General features: G+C 34.4%; 1 protein-coding gene across 2 annotated transcripts; it reads right to left on the bottom strand.

Moving 5' to 3' along the window:
• Nucleotides 1–2,907: 2,907 nt before the first annotated feature.
• Nucleotides 2,908–18,745, bottom strand: LOC106116051 (UNC93-like protein). Of its 2 annotated transcripts, none has more exons than XM_013309779.1 (11): nucleotides 18,606–18,745; nucleotides 11,522–11,775; nucleotides 9,142–9,260; nucleotides 7,196–7,358; nucleotides 6,487–6,610; nucleotides 4,906–5,052; nucleotides 4,522–4,588; nucleotides 4,133–4,292; nucleotides 3,809–3,913; nucleotides 3,522–3,684; nucleotides 2,908–3,238 (listed from the first exon to the last, which is right to left on the bottom strand). In XM_013309779.1, exons 2-11 carry the CDS (start codon nucleotides 11,627–11,629, stop codon nucleotides 2,964–2,966), a joined length of 1,431 nt encoding a protein of 476 aa, XP_013165233.1. In that variant the 5' UTR covers nucleotides 11,630–11,775; nucleotides 18,606–18,745; the 3' UTR covers nucleotides 2,908–2,963. The 2 variants fall into 2 exon arrangements, with proteins under 2 accessions (XP_013165233.1, XP_013165234.1); XM_013309780.1 differs by having other exon boundaries at nucleotides 18,645–18,734.

Genomic DNA, 18,745 nt, shown 5'->3' on the forward strand with positions numbered 1-18,745 from the left:
ACCGGCGCAAGCGCAGCCTGCGGTTTACAGCTGTGTGCGTTTCCATTGTACTCAACTAATTGGACACACGCGAAAAAATATAACTAGCTGTCGCCCGCGACTCCGTCTGTGTGGTATTAAGAAAAAGTTAGTTAGTAGGGTATGTGTTCTTCCAGACTATGTTCTACTTCTATGTCAAATTTCAGCGAGATCAATACCGCCATTCTAGAGATACCTTCACACAAACATCCATCCATCCATCCAAATATTCGCATTTACAATATAGGTAAGAAGTAAGATAGTACCAGTTTTATGATATTAATACGACATAATAAAGAGACAAAATATAATACATTTATTATACAAGAATTGACTGAATCACATCACATGACTCATGAATGCAAGGAACGTTTGCTAGGACCTTATCAAATCCATAATATCTGCTTATCCCCTAGGTTACAGTTAATTTAGTATGTTTTATTTACCTCGTAGTTTAACTGCTGAATACGGATGAGAAGTTAATGTTTGTGATTTATTTGTTTTAATAGTGGTAAGTCTTGAATCTGTCACTTTTAAAGCCCTTGATATAAGCCGCCTAAATGAAATGCTAATGGTATTAACATGTCGTAACGTTTGGAAGTGGAAAACATTTTGAACGTTTTTAATATAGTAGCATAATACTTATATTAAAAACAAGTTTTGCAATAGGTTCAAGCAATTAAATTCCTATTATTAGTTTATTTTTTTTTTTCATTTTAAAACATTAAAAAATATTTAGGCGTTCGTCTATTAACACGTTGAAGGAGCCTGAGCCAGTTGTAGTCAACCACCACGGACCTGCTCGGTTGTCCGGGTGGGCGGAGAGGTGAACTCCGACGTGGCGCGTCCCCGTGTGGTGGATAGGGGAACGCCCCGGCATTCGGGTCGGGGTAGGGCGCAAGCCCCGCGAACCAAACACCAGGGTCTGGCGGTGCTCGCAGGACTAGTCGACGAGGTGTCGATAGGTCTAGCGCGCTAGCCGGACCCGGGGCCTGGTGGAGCGCGCAGGACTAGTCGATGGTGTTCCGACAGGTCTAGCGCGCTAGCCGGGCCCCCAACCGGTGGAGGCGCCGGAGGTGGACGATTGTCTGCCTCCGTGCTGCCTATCGTGGTGGGGCCGCGGGGGATGCGGGAAGGGTACTGGTTTATCCTGCCCTCCTTGCATCCCTCGTGGCCGGAGGGGGTTGTGGGGCCGCGAGGGATGTAGGAAGGGTACTGGTTTATCCTGCCCTACTTGCATCCCTCGTGGTCGGTGTTGAGGTGTGGGGCCGCGAGGGATGTGGGAAGGGTACTGGTTTATCCTGCCCTCCTGCAACCCTCGTGGCCGAGGACGTGTGGAGGCCGCGAGGGCTGTGGGAGGGTACTGGTTTATCCTGCCCACCCGCAGCTCTCGTGGTCGGACGTGTGGGTCCGATGTAGCGGACGGTCGCCGGCTGGGTCGCGGAGGAGTGCTCACGCGTACCGGGTTACGCCCGGCCATATGGCGATGAGGAGGGCTAGAGGGGTTTTAGTGGGTATGGCCGAACGACTGTAGGCGAGTCCCACACTCCCTGCGCCATTGCACACTGGCCCGGCGCAGGGGTGCGGAAGTGCATTTCCCCTCGTTAAAAAAAAAAAAAAAAAAGTTGTAGTCAACCAATGATTGACTTATCAAATTCATCATCATCAGCTCACTATACGTCCCCACCGAGGGGCTCAGAGCCTACCCTAAGTGAGGATGTTTAGGCCATAGTCAACCACGCTGGCACAGTGCGGGTCGGTTGACTTCAGACATATCTTTGAATTTCTTCTCAGATACGTGCAAGTTGCATCACGATGTTTTCCTTCACCGTAAGAACGTCGGATAAATGTACATATGTAAATCGGAAATCGAAAAACACATTGGTACATGGCGGGATTCGAACCCAGGACCTGCAGATTGCAAGTCAAGTGCTTGACCCCTGAGCCACCGACGCTCAATTAACTTATCAAATTAGCATCAACAATTTTTTTTATAAAATATTCTGCATCATCTATATAAAAGAAAGTTGTGTTAGTAACGCTATTTATAACTCAAGAACGGCTTTACCGATATGTTTGAAAATTGGTGAGGAGGTAGCTGAGAGCCAGGAGACGGACATAGGATACTATTTATTCTTTTTTTTTTCGAATTTATGCCTTTTAGAGCTGCTTTTTATTTAACTTATCTAGATATTAAGTTATACATCCACGCGGACGAAGTCGCGGCCATAGCTAGTTAAAAATAAAGTAATAAAATATGTACTACGAATATTTCCAATAGCGTAAAACGGGATGAATAGATTAACCTTTCAACTTCAACGCCAATTTTCGTATATTTAGTATGGAAGCTGCTATTAAAACATTGCGAAATCGTGATCATGTTGTAATTTATCAATTATGTATATGTGCTAAAATAAACAAAAAAGTTAGTTTTTTTAAATTAAGAAAAAATAGGTTTCATGGTTAAGCAGAACATTCAGACCAAACGGAGGCTACGAAAAGCGACTTCATTTAAATGTGCTGTAAACTTACCTTTCTACGCTATGATATTGAACGCTGATGACGATATAGGAAACCACATTTTGTTTAAATCACTGATTTTCATATTTCTACGGCTTAATAAAACAATAATACCAAATATCAAATATATTTTTTCCTAAATACCCATCGTGATTCATAATCCTAGTGACATTCCAAATTTGAATGTGTTCGGATTAAAACGGTTGAATGTTTTATTGCATATTTCCTTCAAAGCAGAAGTTTTCCTTGTTATCTGAGAAGCAATTTTGTGAAAAGGAATAGAAGTTACAATTATGAAGTATGGCGGATGTGATATTTCCATAATTTTTCTTAAAACTAAGATAAATATTTTATGATAAGTAAACAAAGTAACAGAACGATACATTTATTGTAAAAAAAACACTTAACACTAAAGTTATCACATATTATTCGATATTTTGAAAAGCAAAGTTTTCACATCCAATAGTATAAAGATCCTTCTTTTTCTCTTCTAACTTCTTCTTCGCTTTCCTATCTCTGTATTCAACGACGAAGTAGAGAGCGATGCCAATTATCATCATCACAATCAACAGGTAAGTCTTGGCCCTGGTCCTCAAGTATGGAGATATCACGTAGGCAATGATATAACCCACAGACTCCCAGAGTCTAAAGTTAGAGAACGCCGCCTCTTCTCTTCCCGGGAACAAGATTCCGTAATAAGCTGTTAAAAATAATGAAAGTTTTAATATTGTTAAAACAAACTATCACAATACATGGCACGAGGATTAGTTAATATTGAATTATTTCTTTGTTGAAGATAAACATTAAAAAATACTGACGTAATTTTTAAATGTTCTTTACTTCCAGTAACCTAAACTAGGCCTTCACACTTATTTACTATTTCTCTTTCTAACAAATATGTAACAAAAAATCCATAACTTTAGTATTTTTAAGTAAATCAAAAGGTATCGCTTAAACATGAGTTTAGTTATTTAAACACGTACCATTAATTTGTACGATCCAAACAGAATCACACAATCCCCAGAGTATTGCTATAACATATAGTACATATTCCTCGCTGGGATGCGGTCGCCATGTCAGGATGGACACGAACAGCCCCGCCTGGACTATGGCCGCTGTACAAAGCAGCGGCAAGCGACCAGTTACCTGAATTAAACGAAACTCTTGAGAAACTAGTATGTACTAGAATTACACAAAATGTCATCCAGCTAGCCAAATTAACAGCCGCACTTAGCCTTACTATGTATATTATAATTTTTATGGAACTTACCTTAGCAATATATCCAGTAACAACGCAGCCGACTGCGTCAGCCACCCCATACGTCATCATGACGAAACCCACTGTGCCAGTGCCGATGGCGCACGATACAAATGCCTAGAATCAAAAAAGATCATAACGCCTGACAGTAAATGCATAAATATGATGCAGAAAAACTGCTTTACAATAATATAAGTAAAAATCGCCTGTCGAAAATTATTAGCAACATAACTTGGTAAAACAAATTTGTGAATTTGCTAACATATACTCGTATTTTTATGCCTCTACATTTTGTGTTCAAACTAAATAACTATCAATGTCAAAGTCTATACTTACAGCGGTGAAGTCAGCACCAAAGAACGCCTGTTGTAAACCAATGAAGACATTGATAATGACAAGCATCAACTGGTTGGGTTCTATGAGCAACTTGAGCGTCACAACTAGCAGCGCCATGCCGGAAAGCCCCGAGCCCGATCCGGAGCGCCCAGAGTCATATCTAATGACATAAATTAATAACTATTTTTAGACATTATTAGTTAGAATCCTTTGAAGCGGATCGCGCGTTCGTTACCAGTCAAGTGTCAGATTGATTAGTGAGGGGACATGAACGTTGATATTTTAATAAGGCTAGTGTTGCGTCGATACACCGGCAATGTCGGATTTTCTTCCTAACAGTATATAAAATTAAATATCAAAAATAAAACACGTAAAATAAGCCTAATAACCTTTTCATAGAATCCACGCCAACAGCAACAATAAGAGCAGCCCCGGCCATACATGCCAAGTATATCCCTGAAATTGATAAAAGTTGTCATGAAGATATTCTAAAAAATAGAACAAATGAATTCTATTTGTTGACGAACAATTATTGAAAAACAAGTGACAAATAAAATTCCATTTCGAAAAGCATTCAGAAAAACATTTTGATTACAAATAATAGAAGAGCAAAATAAGATCCAATATCCACTTAGCGAGCCATTTTTATACATTCGAGGGATATTTGAACTGGAACGGAGACAACAGTACATATTCACGAGACAAGTCGCTAAATCGCTTAGGCTTTTAGTAGGCCGATGTGCAGTTGACACTCATACAAAATACTCGCTTACCAACAATCATCTGTATCTTTTCCGGCGGCTGTGGCTGCAGCGCTTCACCCGCGTCTGCACTGGGCAGGAAGTTGGCACCGCACAGCTCCGGGATCAGGGACTCATTGAGTGCAGTCACCGCTGCCTCGTTATCACCTGACGTGAGAACTGCAAAAGACAATTGATTTAAGAAGTAGTAATAACAAAGTCGTGCATTCAGGCACAGCAAAAAGCAGTGATAAACATACTGACACAATTTCTTAGTCGAGCTTATATTTTACATCCCAAGTCCTAAAGTACATTAAAATCTTTATCTTCATCATCATCATCATACTCAGCCTAAACTTGTCCACTGCTGGACGTAGGCCTCTCCCATCGATTGCCACAATGCCTTATCTTTATCTTAAGTTACAATAATCATTACGGATTAAGTGTTAAACCGACCGTATTATTAACGGCCAAACAGCAAGAACAAATCTTTGCTATTAAGTTTGCTCAGTCAATAGTCTACCTAGCAAATACACTAAGCACAGATTTAAAGATTATCAAGATAATTGCCATATTTTCATTGCTTTAATTTGAACTAACAATAATTAGATGTCCACACTTTCCTCTGTCGTTACATTATAATCGGGTTAATCGGATTAATTACCAAAGACAAAAATAATATATTTTTTAATTTCCATTCGTAATGATAAAAAAATCTACAAAAGCGTATTAGTTTCATTAAAAAAGAATGCTGTTCGTAAGAAAATGTAAGAAAGAACAGCTCTTAATTTAGTTATTTTTTTTAGGGTTCCGTACCTCATAGGAAAAAATCGGAACCCTTATGATCCTATAATCCTATATATCCTTGTTGTCCGTCCGTCTGTCTGTCAAGGCCCTTTTTCTCAAAAAAGCGTGAAGGTATCAAGCTGGAATTTATTCTATATTTTTCTTGCTTCGTTAATAATACCTATACATGTAAGTTAAGATATAAATCGTTATAACTAATCATATTTGCTCATCAATAATGACATCAAAACAAAATGCCGACACAGTTACATTTAGATCGTTAATTCTTACCTTATAAGTTTATCGTTTAATTCGAATTACGCAAGTTAGAACTAATGGATATTTGATATCAGAATTAGGTTAATACAAAACTGATATGTGGTACACTAAAATCTGTATAGTACTGATATGCGATGTACGTTTTAAGACGAACATTTATATGTTTGATTTAAAAAAAATGTTTATAAAATGTCTACTTAAGTACATAAGATCCATTTCAAAAGATAATGTAATTATAGAGTTGTTGAGTTATATTAAGAAAATTTAACATTAACAGTAACTACAATAATAGCTGTCAAATAAATAAATAAATAACATTAACAATTAATCCTATCTTACATCTTACAATAACGGATTTTTTTATTAAATAATATCATTAACCTAATTATAAATTAAAATATAATCTTACTAAATAACTAACCAATTAGTAATTATTGAAAGGGTGGATATTAATATGACTACGAAACGGCGTAACTAAGTTACTTTTGTACTACATCTAATGACTTAATTTCCTAAAGACTGTTAGTGAAAGAGATTTAAATCTCATACCTAAAGAAGAGATGAGATTTCCCCAGACTTGGTTCAACTGGAATATCATGAAGAATAATCCGAGGAACCGCGTGAGCAGCGCCTCCGCTGAAATGTTAGATATCTTGCTGTGCGCTTCTGAAACCTGAAATTATATAAATACATATTTAAATTGAATGTTATTAATTTGGAAGTAGCGTATACGATTCTCGGAGAGTGTTTTTATCACACATATTTATGAGAATTTTTTTCCTAAAAAAACCCATCGTGAGAATTAAAAATACACACTAAATATTTACTATTAATATATTTTATCGTTTATTTATCATTTACATTACTTAAATCATGTATTTATATTAAAACAAAATACAATGAACAAAAACACGTGAGAATCTTTACAACAATGTTGATATTTTACGATCTCTTTCAACATCCGAAGATATGACAGACAATAACTCATTGAACACGACTCTACAATATAATTTTACAACAATATATCACTGCGTACATGGTTGTGGTATTAAATAAGTTACATACAAAAAGATAGGTGAACTACAATAGTAAGATACTAAAAAAAATATTAAGAACACTCAAAACGATCATCTGCAAAGTACTAAGAATATGGAAGAAGTAAGAAATAAGTGCGCAAAGACCACGCCGAATGGAAGTACTTAATCTCTGCCTACCCCTGAGTCACTGATGTGAGTTATTTTGCTGGAAATATACTTACAACAGATAAATATGTGCACTTCGAGCACCATAGTGGACCACCGCCGAAGCCGACGAAGAGTCCGGCTGGTATGAGGGTCCAGAAGCGCGGTAGCAGCTGCGCTGCGATGTACGGCATATAGGTGACGAACGAGATCGCCATCGCCCACTTCGTGCCAAGCCATCTGCATAGGTCACATGTACAGTCAGATGCATAAATACACATCATCATCATCACTCAAGCTCACTATACGTCCCCACCGAGGGGCTCGGAGCCTACCCTAAGTTAAGGGTGACTAGGAGGCCATAGTCAACCACGCTGTCCCAATGCGGGTTGGTTGACTTCACACATATCTTTGTATTTCTTCTCAGGTTGCATCACGATGTTTTCCTTCACCGTAAGAACGTCGGATAAATGTACATATGTAAATCGGAAATCGAAACACATTGGTACATGGCGGGATTCGAACCCAGGACCTGCAGATTGCAATTCAAGTGATTGACCCCTGAGCCACCGACGCTCTCACATGAAAAATGTATTTCAACTTCATTTAAAAATTAAAAAATATAATAAAAAAATACAAAAAAAATAAAGGAGGAAAAATTAAATACCTTTGAATTAAGCAAGAAAACTCAAATTGAAGATTTAATTCTTCCACACACTGTGAGCTCGAGTTAAATTCATAGATCTTAATGAAGATAAACAATTGAAAAATACTTCTCTTAAAACTATAAGACCGTCATACATGTCAGTTTCCCTAAATATAAGAACACTCGAAATAAGAGATTATAAAGCTAAAAATATTGCAAAAAAACGGTAAAATTATTGATGACAATGTGTATTCGCGTAAAAATAAAAAAAAATCTTAAACTTTTAAAAGCAATACTATATGAGTTATTACCAGGATAAAAGAAAATAATTTAAATTATTTATTACGCTTTCACACGATAAGTATCCTGACACACTAAACAAACCTGTAATTCCGTTAAAAATAAAGCTTGTTATACCTTCCATCGTACTGGTTGTTAAAAGAAACTTTTGTAAAAGTATTTTTTGGCCCATCCCATACAAATACAACTATAAAAATATCAAAACGCGATATATTCTAATATTATCTTCGTCTTTGAAAATTAATTCAAAATTGCCCATAAAACAAAATACGTCAGACAAATGGAACAAATAGGTGTATTGTCCTTGACATTCGTAAAGTTAAAAATCATGTTTCGAACTCGAGCCTATGTGCTTAATTCATCTTCCATTTTGAATATATTTATAGTCCATTAAAAGACACTCTGGTAACAATTATTTTGACTGTTATAGACAAAAATGAAATCTACAATCTAATCTGCTATACCTTTCTTAGACAAAATTATTTAAAACAAAAGAATTAGTGATTACATGGAAGACGTGTACCTATAATAAAACCTTTAAAACAAGTAAACCTCAAGACTTATACTTCACGCTGGTCATCATTTACTCACCATACGTCGCCACCGAGGGGCTCGGATCCTACACTAAGTTAGGGGTGATTAGGCCATAATCAACCACGCTGGTCCAATGCGGTTTGATTTATAAACACATATCTTTGAATTTCTTCGCAGATATGTGCAGGTTGCATCCGGCAGATAATCTGAGATAATCATGTTTTCCCAATAGTTATGACGTAGCCCTACAAGTATATATAAGAAGCAGGCTCGTTGTTTCTACGATGGTATCTTAGAAAGAAGTAGCTGTTAGCCTCTACGAAGTATTCTTACGGCAGTAGCACATCGCTATTTCAGCGATTACAGGTGGCCGCTCGCTCGTTTGCCACCTTATGATATATAAAAAAAACATAGCTTCTACGAAGATGTCCTGCATTAAGTAGCGCCACAGACAATACAATACTATACGATTACATAGCTCGTAGTTTTACGGAGATCTTACATCTTCTTTTAAAAAAAGAAAATAATAACAGTAACACTTACTTTATTACGATAACTGGCAGAAAGATGTTAGAGAAGATGAGACCAGCGTACACAGCGGCAAGTGACGCTGTTCCCAGACCTGCTTCGGCGTTGATCGAACTTTGAAGGTTGGCTGCTCCCTGTATAAAATGTTATCTTATTTAATAAATAAATGATGACAGCTTTGATAAGTTATTAACAACTAATACGATGGATAGGATGCGTAAGTTATTCCCGGTTAAAGATTATTATAAAATTATTAACAATCAAACATTACAATCAATATATCAATAAATGTTAGCTGATGACATCTTTCATTATTCCGTATTTTACAGATTTAATTAGGTACTTTGTATTGCTTACTTCTACTCTGAAATAAAGCCACATGTAATATATGTTTTTTTTATATCATAAGGTGGCAAACGAGCAAGCACCTGAAATCGCTGAAATAGCGAAGTGACCGTTGCACATAGACATACGCAATTGCATATGCGTTGCCTACCTTTAATCGACGAAGGAGTGCATCCTGCGCAGAAAGAAAATATATTCACTTTCCATGCATCCTCTCATCCGGAAAGTCCACTTCCACTTCCCATCCTTTCCTTATAAGATAAAGAGTGGGAAGGGAAAGATGACTAAATTAGACCTCCGGGACGCACACTCATCAGACGAAACACGGAATTGCTTCCACTTGACGCCTGTCTTCTGTGTGGTCCTGTTATTACACCGGGCGACCCGGGCCAATTCGTGCGAAGATGTTAAAGCGGGCTCTACCACTGTTTTAATTTAATTTACATTATTTTCGATCTTATGGAAAAATTCGAAAATATTTACATATGTAGCTACACTAAATATCAAATGCAAATAGGGTAAACATCCGAAAAAAAACCTTGGAAAAGTCCTTACGCAAATTAATTCGAAACTTGAAGGTTATATTATTTTTTTGAAAGACGCTACCGTGATATTAATACTTGTCAACATTCTTTCAATTCCAAAATTAAATTAATCAAAAAGTATTTAAGTCAAAAATTAGTTGTTTAAAAGTAAAGGGTAGTCCTCTGTTAGCTATGAACATAATCTTGAACTTCAAAAATCGTGACTTGGAACGTAATTGTTTTCTCTATTTTAATCAAGGAAAATGAGAGAGAAGGCAATACAGGTACTATGAGATAGACGTAGAGTATAAATAGGTAGAGAGACTCACTATAACATAGCATTGAGTTCCACAATAATATTCATTAATCATCACTGTACTAATGCAAAACGTTCCTTACGTCACCAGTTCCCATGGGCCCGGGGTCAGACTTGAACTAGATAACGTATGAGCTAATAACTAGTAAAACAACCTCTCTTGTCACGCATATAGTGACTAGAAAGGTCGTTAATAATTAGGTCATACATTTATCTGCATAAAAATTATCAACATTTATTCCGGTTCTGTTTCACGACGTTCAAAAAATATATACGAATTATCTTCCAATTTCAACGGCGTATTCAAAGCATTTGTTTCGTTTCTATGATGACAAAATATACCGGAGCAATGACCGTACAAGGTAAATCAAAGGGCAATAGGCAACACTCATTTATCATCTAGATTAAGTTTAAATGATGTAACCCGCAACAAAAACAAGGTAATCCGTAGAATAAATACTTTAGTGGCAATGGAAGAACAAACAGGTTGCCCATTAGATAAATGACAGAGCCAAAAATTTCCTTTAAAAACCACCACATTCTGGACGATTTAACTCGTATATCTCCCGTGGCGGTTTATTAGGACTTGTGAGCAAGAAGGAAAGATCTACGATCAAACTGATTTTGCAAGGTAGAGAACGTACTGGAAAGGTTGAGGACTATTAATATGCTACTTATGACATCATCCCTTAAAAGCTAGTAACGCATCTGCAACCTATTACAGACATCGGAAGCTCAACAATATGTATATCAAGTAGCCGTTTGTCACTTTCTACTATAAAAAAGTTATTAATTACTTCCATTGTCGGATCATGTATAACACGAGCTATGTATAACGTTGTATGTATTGCTTTATATGTAAACAAAGTGATATTATCCAAATTAAACAATAACGTTCTTAATATCCTTTATAACAATTGGATAAACAGTATATCTCGTGATAGAATATTGTAGAGATATCGCCTCTTTACAAGAACAATGTGATATTTAAACCACAATTAATTATGATAAATTGATGAAAAATTAAATGTGTAAAATTGTTCATGTGTAAAATTATTTCATCTTTTTTGCTCATTCATTTTTAATTTGATTATTTTCAAAAAGAAAACTAATTATCGCAACAATTTAATTGTTTTCCGATATTAAAATTGGCAATATTTTAAAATGTTTTAAAAAAAATGAAGCGATAAGTGAACTGAATAATACTTACACTGTACGCTGTGAACTGAACCATGAATGCGATGCTGATAATGACTACATTCTTCAGTATTCTCCATGTCTCGTTCGATTTGAATTCAGAAGCTTGCTTCTTCGACATTGCGTTGAAAATTTTTAATCACTTATACTCAATAAACTATGTCAAGGTATTAACTGCATTTAATTTCAAATGCATTCAGGTTAAAAAAGATATCACATATCCTATTTTAATCAGTCACCTTATTCTCGTAATTGTTTTTTCATTAGCTAAAAATAATCGGTTGTAAACACGTGTTAGAACTGACTCACAATTTTTAGTCTAACAAGTAACACGTTTTAGTCAAATTAAAAACAACTGTTAACCAAAAGAACTTATTTAAAATAAAATCAACGCAATGATGACCTTACTAATGACAGATTAACATTAAAATGATTAGAAGCAAATAAAATATAATCGTTTTTCAAAAAACAAATCGTTAATTGTAAAAAACAAATAATTCCGTATATTAAATTTCAATGTAATATTAAAAAGAGGAGAGAATTAAATTTTTTGGTACGCATAATCTAATATTAAATATGTATTGAGTTATATTTTTATCTACGTCTTCTTTTACGATGCCGAGATAGAATATTAGTAGTATTTAAATATTCTACACACGCGTAAATTGAAAAGTAACACTGATGTAAAGAATATAAGGTATGTGATCTGTAAAAAAATTCTATCCAATCAACTCATTACATCTTATTACCTCATCCGGAACGGAAATTGCAAAAATTTAGACTATTTTTGTAAACTGAACAATGGAATTATTAATTATTAAACACAATAGTAATTTATAGCGATCCATTCACATGATATTCGTAACACCAAACAAAACGAACTCGCAGAATCCGGTTAAAGATAACGATTTAGACAAAAAAATACATTGCAAATTATGAAAATACATATAAAAACTATTTAATTACTGTAGGCATCAAAATCTACTAGATCGTAACATAGTTAAATCGAGTCACAAAAAGAGGGAAATCCAGAAACCAGAGATAAATAATTGCGAAATAATTTACTTATTTCTAAAGACTAAAATTCAACATTTATTTTTTATTCTATTAAACTAACACATATCCCGTAAGATTTCTCAAATGTTTATTTTTGAATCTGTCATCTTCAAGTCCAAAAAAATTACTAAGTAATAATTTATGTATATACAAGCAAATAAAGTCAGTGGTATTCCAAAACTGATCCATTGAAAAGACCATAATGTACTTATAACATTTTAAATACACAATATTTTTTTCACATGGTTACGTCAAGCAGTAAGATGTTTTGAGTAATCGACTTTTAACTATTCTTTTGTTAGATATGAACCAAACAATGTAATTGTCTCACGCTCCATCAGCAGTATTAACATACTAATATGTTATTTTAATACAAAGTCAGCTGCCAATATTTTGAAATAATCCTAATGTTTAACGCAGCATTTACTTTTTTTTTTACATCATATGTTGGCAAACGAGCGAGCGGCCACCTGAAATCGCTGAAATAGCGAAGTGACCGTTGCCCTTAGACATACACAATTGCATATGCGCGTTGCCTATCTTTAATCGACGGAAAAGGGGATGCACAGAAAGGAAGTATTTTCCCTTCCCATGCATCCTCTCATCCGGAAAGTCCACTTAGACTTCCCATCCTTTCTTTATAAGAAAAAGGATGGGAAGGGAACTACTACATACTAAATATGACAGGACAGATCTAAACTCAATGAACAAAATCCAACCCTAAGGGATAATTCCTATGATACCTGTACACATCTAAATGCACTCGTACATCTCTCAAAGCTGCTATTTGTTTTATAATTAGTAGTACAATTGAATCTCCATATCGAATGTCAATAGAAATGCAAAAAATAACTCGATTTATTAATTTCTCAATGGCAAGACTTTCAATGTATGTTATTTGGCGGGAAATTCCTAAATCGTTATTATTTTACTAACTTCAATTTACAAAGTCTGATTTTTTAAATACGATTAGTTAGTATATATACGTAATCAAAAGCCTACGCAGATAAATAACATTTTGTTCGAGATATAAAGTTTAAATAATTCGAGATAGAATACTAAGTTTATGTGGGTTTAGCGAAAAGGAACGACAATTTTTCGATTTATAGAAATTCCACTGTATCTATAAAATAAAAAAATAAATACTTGAATATTCTTTGTAAAATTTATTTACTTTGGCTCTGAAACTAAAAGACTTGTTAAAAGAACTGAAGAAAACAATGGATTTCAAATAATAATATTTTTTATTCAGAATGCATTAACATGTAAAGACTGCCGCAGACATCTCTGCCTTCTTATGTCCAAATGAATAAAGTAAATAAGGTCATGGTTATATTTTTTATGATTTCTTTTAATAAGCGTTCTTATCAATTCATCTTTAAATAAGTTTAAGCATTGAATTGTATTATATTTAAAAATATAAATAAAAATCTTTTGTAACAAAAAACGTCCAAAGTGTTATAACTTGAAAAACTTTGTTAAGGTACATGTCCATTGGCCCGCACCGAACGCACCGCATGCACGGCCCGCAATGGATTTTAGTTTGCTTTGTATGATTTTACATAGCGCTATCTATGTCCATAGTCCGCGCTGACCGCATCGCATCAAGACAAAGCAAATCCGTTTAATCCGTGCGTGCAGTGCGTTCTGCGCGGGCAAATGGACGCGTACCTTTAATATCTCGGTCTTACAAAACATAACCTTTAAAACAAAATGTGAAACACGGAAAAATGTTCCAGCTGTTTTTGATTATTGAAAAAAATATCCGTAAGGAAAGAAAAACATCGCAAAATAGGGACACGCAATCATCATTACTTAAATAAAGTACTACAAGAAGTCAGGAAATAAAATATGACCATCTCAAAGGAAAATTACCGCCATCAGTGGTTACTTCCCGTGTTTGGCCTCGATAACTACTTTTCGGGAACTTTAAGGAAAATCAGATATTCTGTTGCAGGTTAATACTCAACACACGTTTCAGTATGTACCAAATACGTATTTTGAATATTTATTTTGTTTGTAATTTATTACTGAATTATTCTATCTTTTAATATGGATCAAATTATATATTTACTAGCTATCGCCAGCGACTCCGTTCCCGCGAAATTTTAAAAAACTTAATTAGTAGCCTATATTATTCCAGGCTGTGTTCTATGCCAAATTTTTGCTATATCCATGCTTTCGTTCTGGAGATGCCTTCTAACAGCCATCTATCCAAACATTCGCATTTATAATATTAGTAAGAAATTTAGTGTCGTAATTTAAAGATCACCACACCATCAGTAGCCAGAGAAACTAAATGTAAAAAAATTATAAATCTCACATCATCCCATGGCATCATCATCATCTCATGTATTCCGTATGGCATATGTCCGAAAAAAAATGTTCTATCTGTTCAAAAGATATTACTTATTTTTAATTCATTTTTACATTACATTTTTATATGTCAGTAAAAAACCTTGACACTGAAATAAGGTTACATAACTTTAAATAGCGGTTCACCTCCACAAACACAAAACTTATGATTTTATAATTACCTTGATTAATTAGTTTCTAAATGAAATTATTAAGTCATACCGCGACAACGGTCTTCCATCTAGAACATTGTAATGCGATGATGCCTCTAGACTCTCAGTCTTAATATTTTTCTATCTACTTTAAAATTGTTTAAATCTACTAATCTTTGCATAAACCCCTACAATTAAGTATTAAAATATTAAGATAAATCTTTGGTACAAAATCATCATGAACATAAAATAAATAAATGAATCAACATCCTACTCTTTTTCGTGAAGAGAGTCAGCAGAATATGTTCTACTATATCTTACTTCTTACTAATATTATAAATGTGAAAGATTAGATGTTTAGATGGGTGGATGGGTGTTTGTTTGTTTATATCCGGAACGACTGAATGGATTAGGATTATATTGGGCACACATGTAGAACATAGTCTGGAAGAACACATAGGTTACTAATTATGTTTTTTTTTTAATTCCGCACGGACAGAGTCGCGGGCGATAGCTAGTTATGCCTATCCTCTAAAAAATCACAATGATACGAAATCGACAATTTCATTTTAAACTTTTTCTATACTCAATTTTTTTAAGTGTAATTTATTTACTTGACCTTTACTTGATGTCAGGTCGTATTTCTGTGTGTAAACTCATTCGAGATCGTTATCACATATCCCATTTAATCCTACATTTATATCAATATGGATAAGATAAATCTTAAACCACATTAGTAATGACCTTACTTACATTCAAGGTAGTCAAACAGAATTCACTTCTTTAATAACCCATTCGAAATTTGACAATTACTAAAAAAGTTAATTTAAAAACAAATATTGTATTCTCCTAATAGTTTGAATATTGGTTCCTAGATTACAATATTCTCTATTTATAACCGTATATTAAGAAAATTTCTCATTATTATGTCGAAAAACAAGGCAAGAAATCAGACTCTGAAGAGTCTTCTATCGATTCGGCTAAGAATGCTTAATTAGACAAGAATGTGTACATTTAGTTTAGAGTTTTAAATGCATTGAAGTGAATCGATAGAGGGATATTAAAATTAAATAAATTTGAACAAAAACGTCTTGATTTAAAGAGAAATAAAGAACTTGTGATGATTGTAAAATGTTTTTAAACGAAGCATGGCCATGACATGTATGATATGAACATTTGACTTGTCTATAATTTGTTAAAACGTTGATTGCGGTAATGCAATGTGTCCGTACGTAGTACACGAAGTACATATTTTAGACAACTGCCTAATGTTTGCTTGTGGCATTGCTAAACATTTTATATTTATTGATAGCGAAGTATTTGAAAATGTTTATGAGTCAGTTTAATATGCAATTATACGCCGATTTGTTACTCAAGATTTTTTCATCGCTACAAAAAAAATAATGGCACCATTATTTATTCAAAATATACGAGAAAAAATCACGTGAGACACGTGACCAATGTAGTTAAAGCCTCTCATCATATTTGTGATTAACTAAAATAATTGCTTCCCTCGATTTCAAATGTAAAAAAAATTAACGCACGTGGAAATAATGTTTACATCGTCAAGAATTGTTTACCTACTTTACAAAAACCTTCTTGGGTCAAAGTTAAAAATTAAAGCCGTGAAAAAAAATTGCGCATTTAATATTTACTATTGGTAGCCCGAGCCTTCTTCAGCAATGAATTTAAAAGTAAACGTAGCCTATAATATACTTGGCAGCATCAGCTACCTTCTCGTCCAAGTCCCGTCGAGATCGGTCCATCCGTTCCAGAGATTACCAAGACCAGACTCAAACATACAGGCAGACAAAATTTTAAAAATTAGTTTTTCGTTAATAACTAAGCAACTACATAATGTGAACGAAATTGTAATTATAAAATATTAATTATAATTTTTGTACGATATTACGTACAGACATTCCAATTTAATTAATATATATGTTACCAAGATACCAGTTTTCGAATACTTATAACAAAGTTTTGATATACAACACATATCCTTTTTAGGCATTATACAGATATTTGTGCGAGTCCGTGGTATGATCACAAAGGCATTGACCTTCTTGACTGCATTTCGTATAGTGGCAATTAAAAGCTAAAAATTCAAGTTTGTAAAGTGGAGTGCGAACAAAAATTACTAAATAATCCAAATCTTTTACCGTTATATTTTTATGGTTTCATTTTTTTAGCGAGAGATCAAGGACATTTTTTAATCTAAGCACATCACAACTGATTTAAATTTTCGAAAATGTTTGTTGTGGTCCATCGTACTCAAGGCGATGTAATTTTAGAAACCGGTCGATTTTCAACGGTAAGCAACTTACCGTAGGTTTCTGGCTATAAAATCCCTATATAAAACATATTGTCATTATCTGAGACAAAACAAAGATAAAGATACGATTTGTTTTCAACGAAAATTTTGGTCTCAGAAACCCACGGTTACACAATACATTTTTATGTGTCATCGCCAAAGTCGCTCACAACCTGTTTGACAAGATCGTCGCTAAAAGAAAGTCAAAAAAAAGTCGGTGCGACTTTGAGGATAACGGAGAAAATCTATCGTCGCGTTAACTTGCACGTATATTTACTGAATAGACAACTGGCGTCGACGATTCATCGTTGTCTTTGAGCGCGGGCAACGGAATACTCGCGACCCAAGTATGCAATTTTATTTCAAAGATTCACGTTGCCTTAAACTTATAGTTTTAAACATCTTCAATTTACTAATCAATGTTTCTGTATATTAGTTTGGAATACCGCGTCCTTCTATATTATTTCTATGCGTCTCCCCTTAATTTTTTCTGCATCAGTATATTACCAAAATTGTATCTTTGACGAACATATAAAAATATACCCAAAAAACCGGTTATATTACATTAAATTGTCATTTACAGGTTCGTACCGGTTTTAAGATTTGAGATAGGCAATTAATTTTCGGTAGGCTCCGAGCCCCTCGGTGGGGACGTATAGTGAGCTGATGATGATGATGATGAATTAATTTTCTATTAATGTATACGTTATAAATGACTGTTGTATGTCTAAATAAGATTAAGGACAGAATTTAAAATCGCAATAATAATTGTAAAGGATTTGTCCGTTTACATTTATATTAAACAATGGTATTCTTTAAAGCAATGTTATTTCTTGTAATTTGTTAGACGTGACGATAGGACTTATTTTACAATTTACGATAAAATTGTTGACTAAACAAAGGCATACCGAAGAATGCGAATTTCCTCTTTTCCTTTGTTCAAATAAATAGACGAAAATCGCTACGAGTAAATGGGTTAACTCATTCTAATGACATTAGGCATTTAGTTTTCACATAATTCAAGAAACAATTAAATTGTCATTTTGATATATAAAATGAATATTTTGTCGTTGGTTGGTTATTATTTTAAAAGCAAGATTTCGTTTACAAAATATCCTGAGAAAACCAACTAGATACGGTACTTTCGTTGCTTTTAAATTGTCATATACTAAAATTGATTAAAATATCACTTATAGCATCAAAAAAATGTTTCTAAGTACTTATTAATATTTTGTTGTGTTACAACTTAACAAACGCACTCAAAGGACGCCAACGGACGCGGTTAAAATAAGAGCGCGAAAAGCGACGCGCGCGCGTGTCGCAGTTTATGTCTGGACTGAACGTTATTATAGCGGCATCT

Source organism: Papilio xuthus, unplaced genomic scaffold (assembly GCF_000836235.2).
Source record: "Papilio xuthus unplaced genomic scaffold, Pxut_1.1 DF827777.1, whole genome shotgun sequence".
Lineage (NCBI taxonomy): Eukaryota > Metazoa > Arthropoda > Insecta > Lepidoptera > Papilionidae > Papilio > Papilio xuthus.

Bases quoted from the DNA above. Each gene is read 5' to 3' on its own strand.
- LOC106116051 (XM_013309779.1), bottom strand. From the start codon at position 11,629: ATGTCGAAGAAGCAAGCTTCTGAATTCAAATCGAACGAGACATGGAGA. The intron at 7,359-9,141 runs GTAAGTGTTACT...TGACCTATGCAG, and splicing joins CTGCCAGTTATCGTAATAAA to ATGGCTTGGCACGAAGTGGG. The intron at 4,589-4,905 runs GTAAGCGAGTAT...TATCAATTTCAG, and splicing joins AAAGATACAGATGATTGTTG to GGATATACTTGGCATGTATG.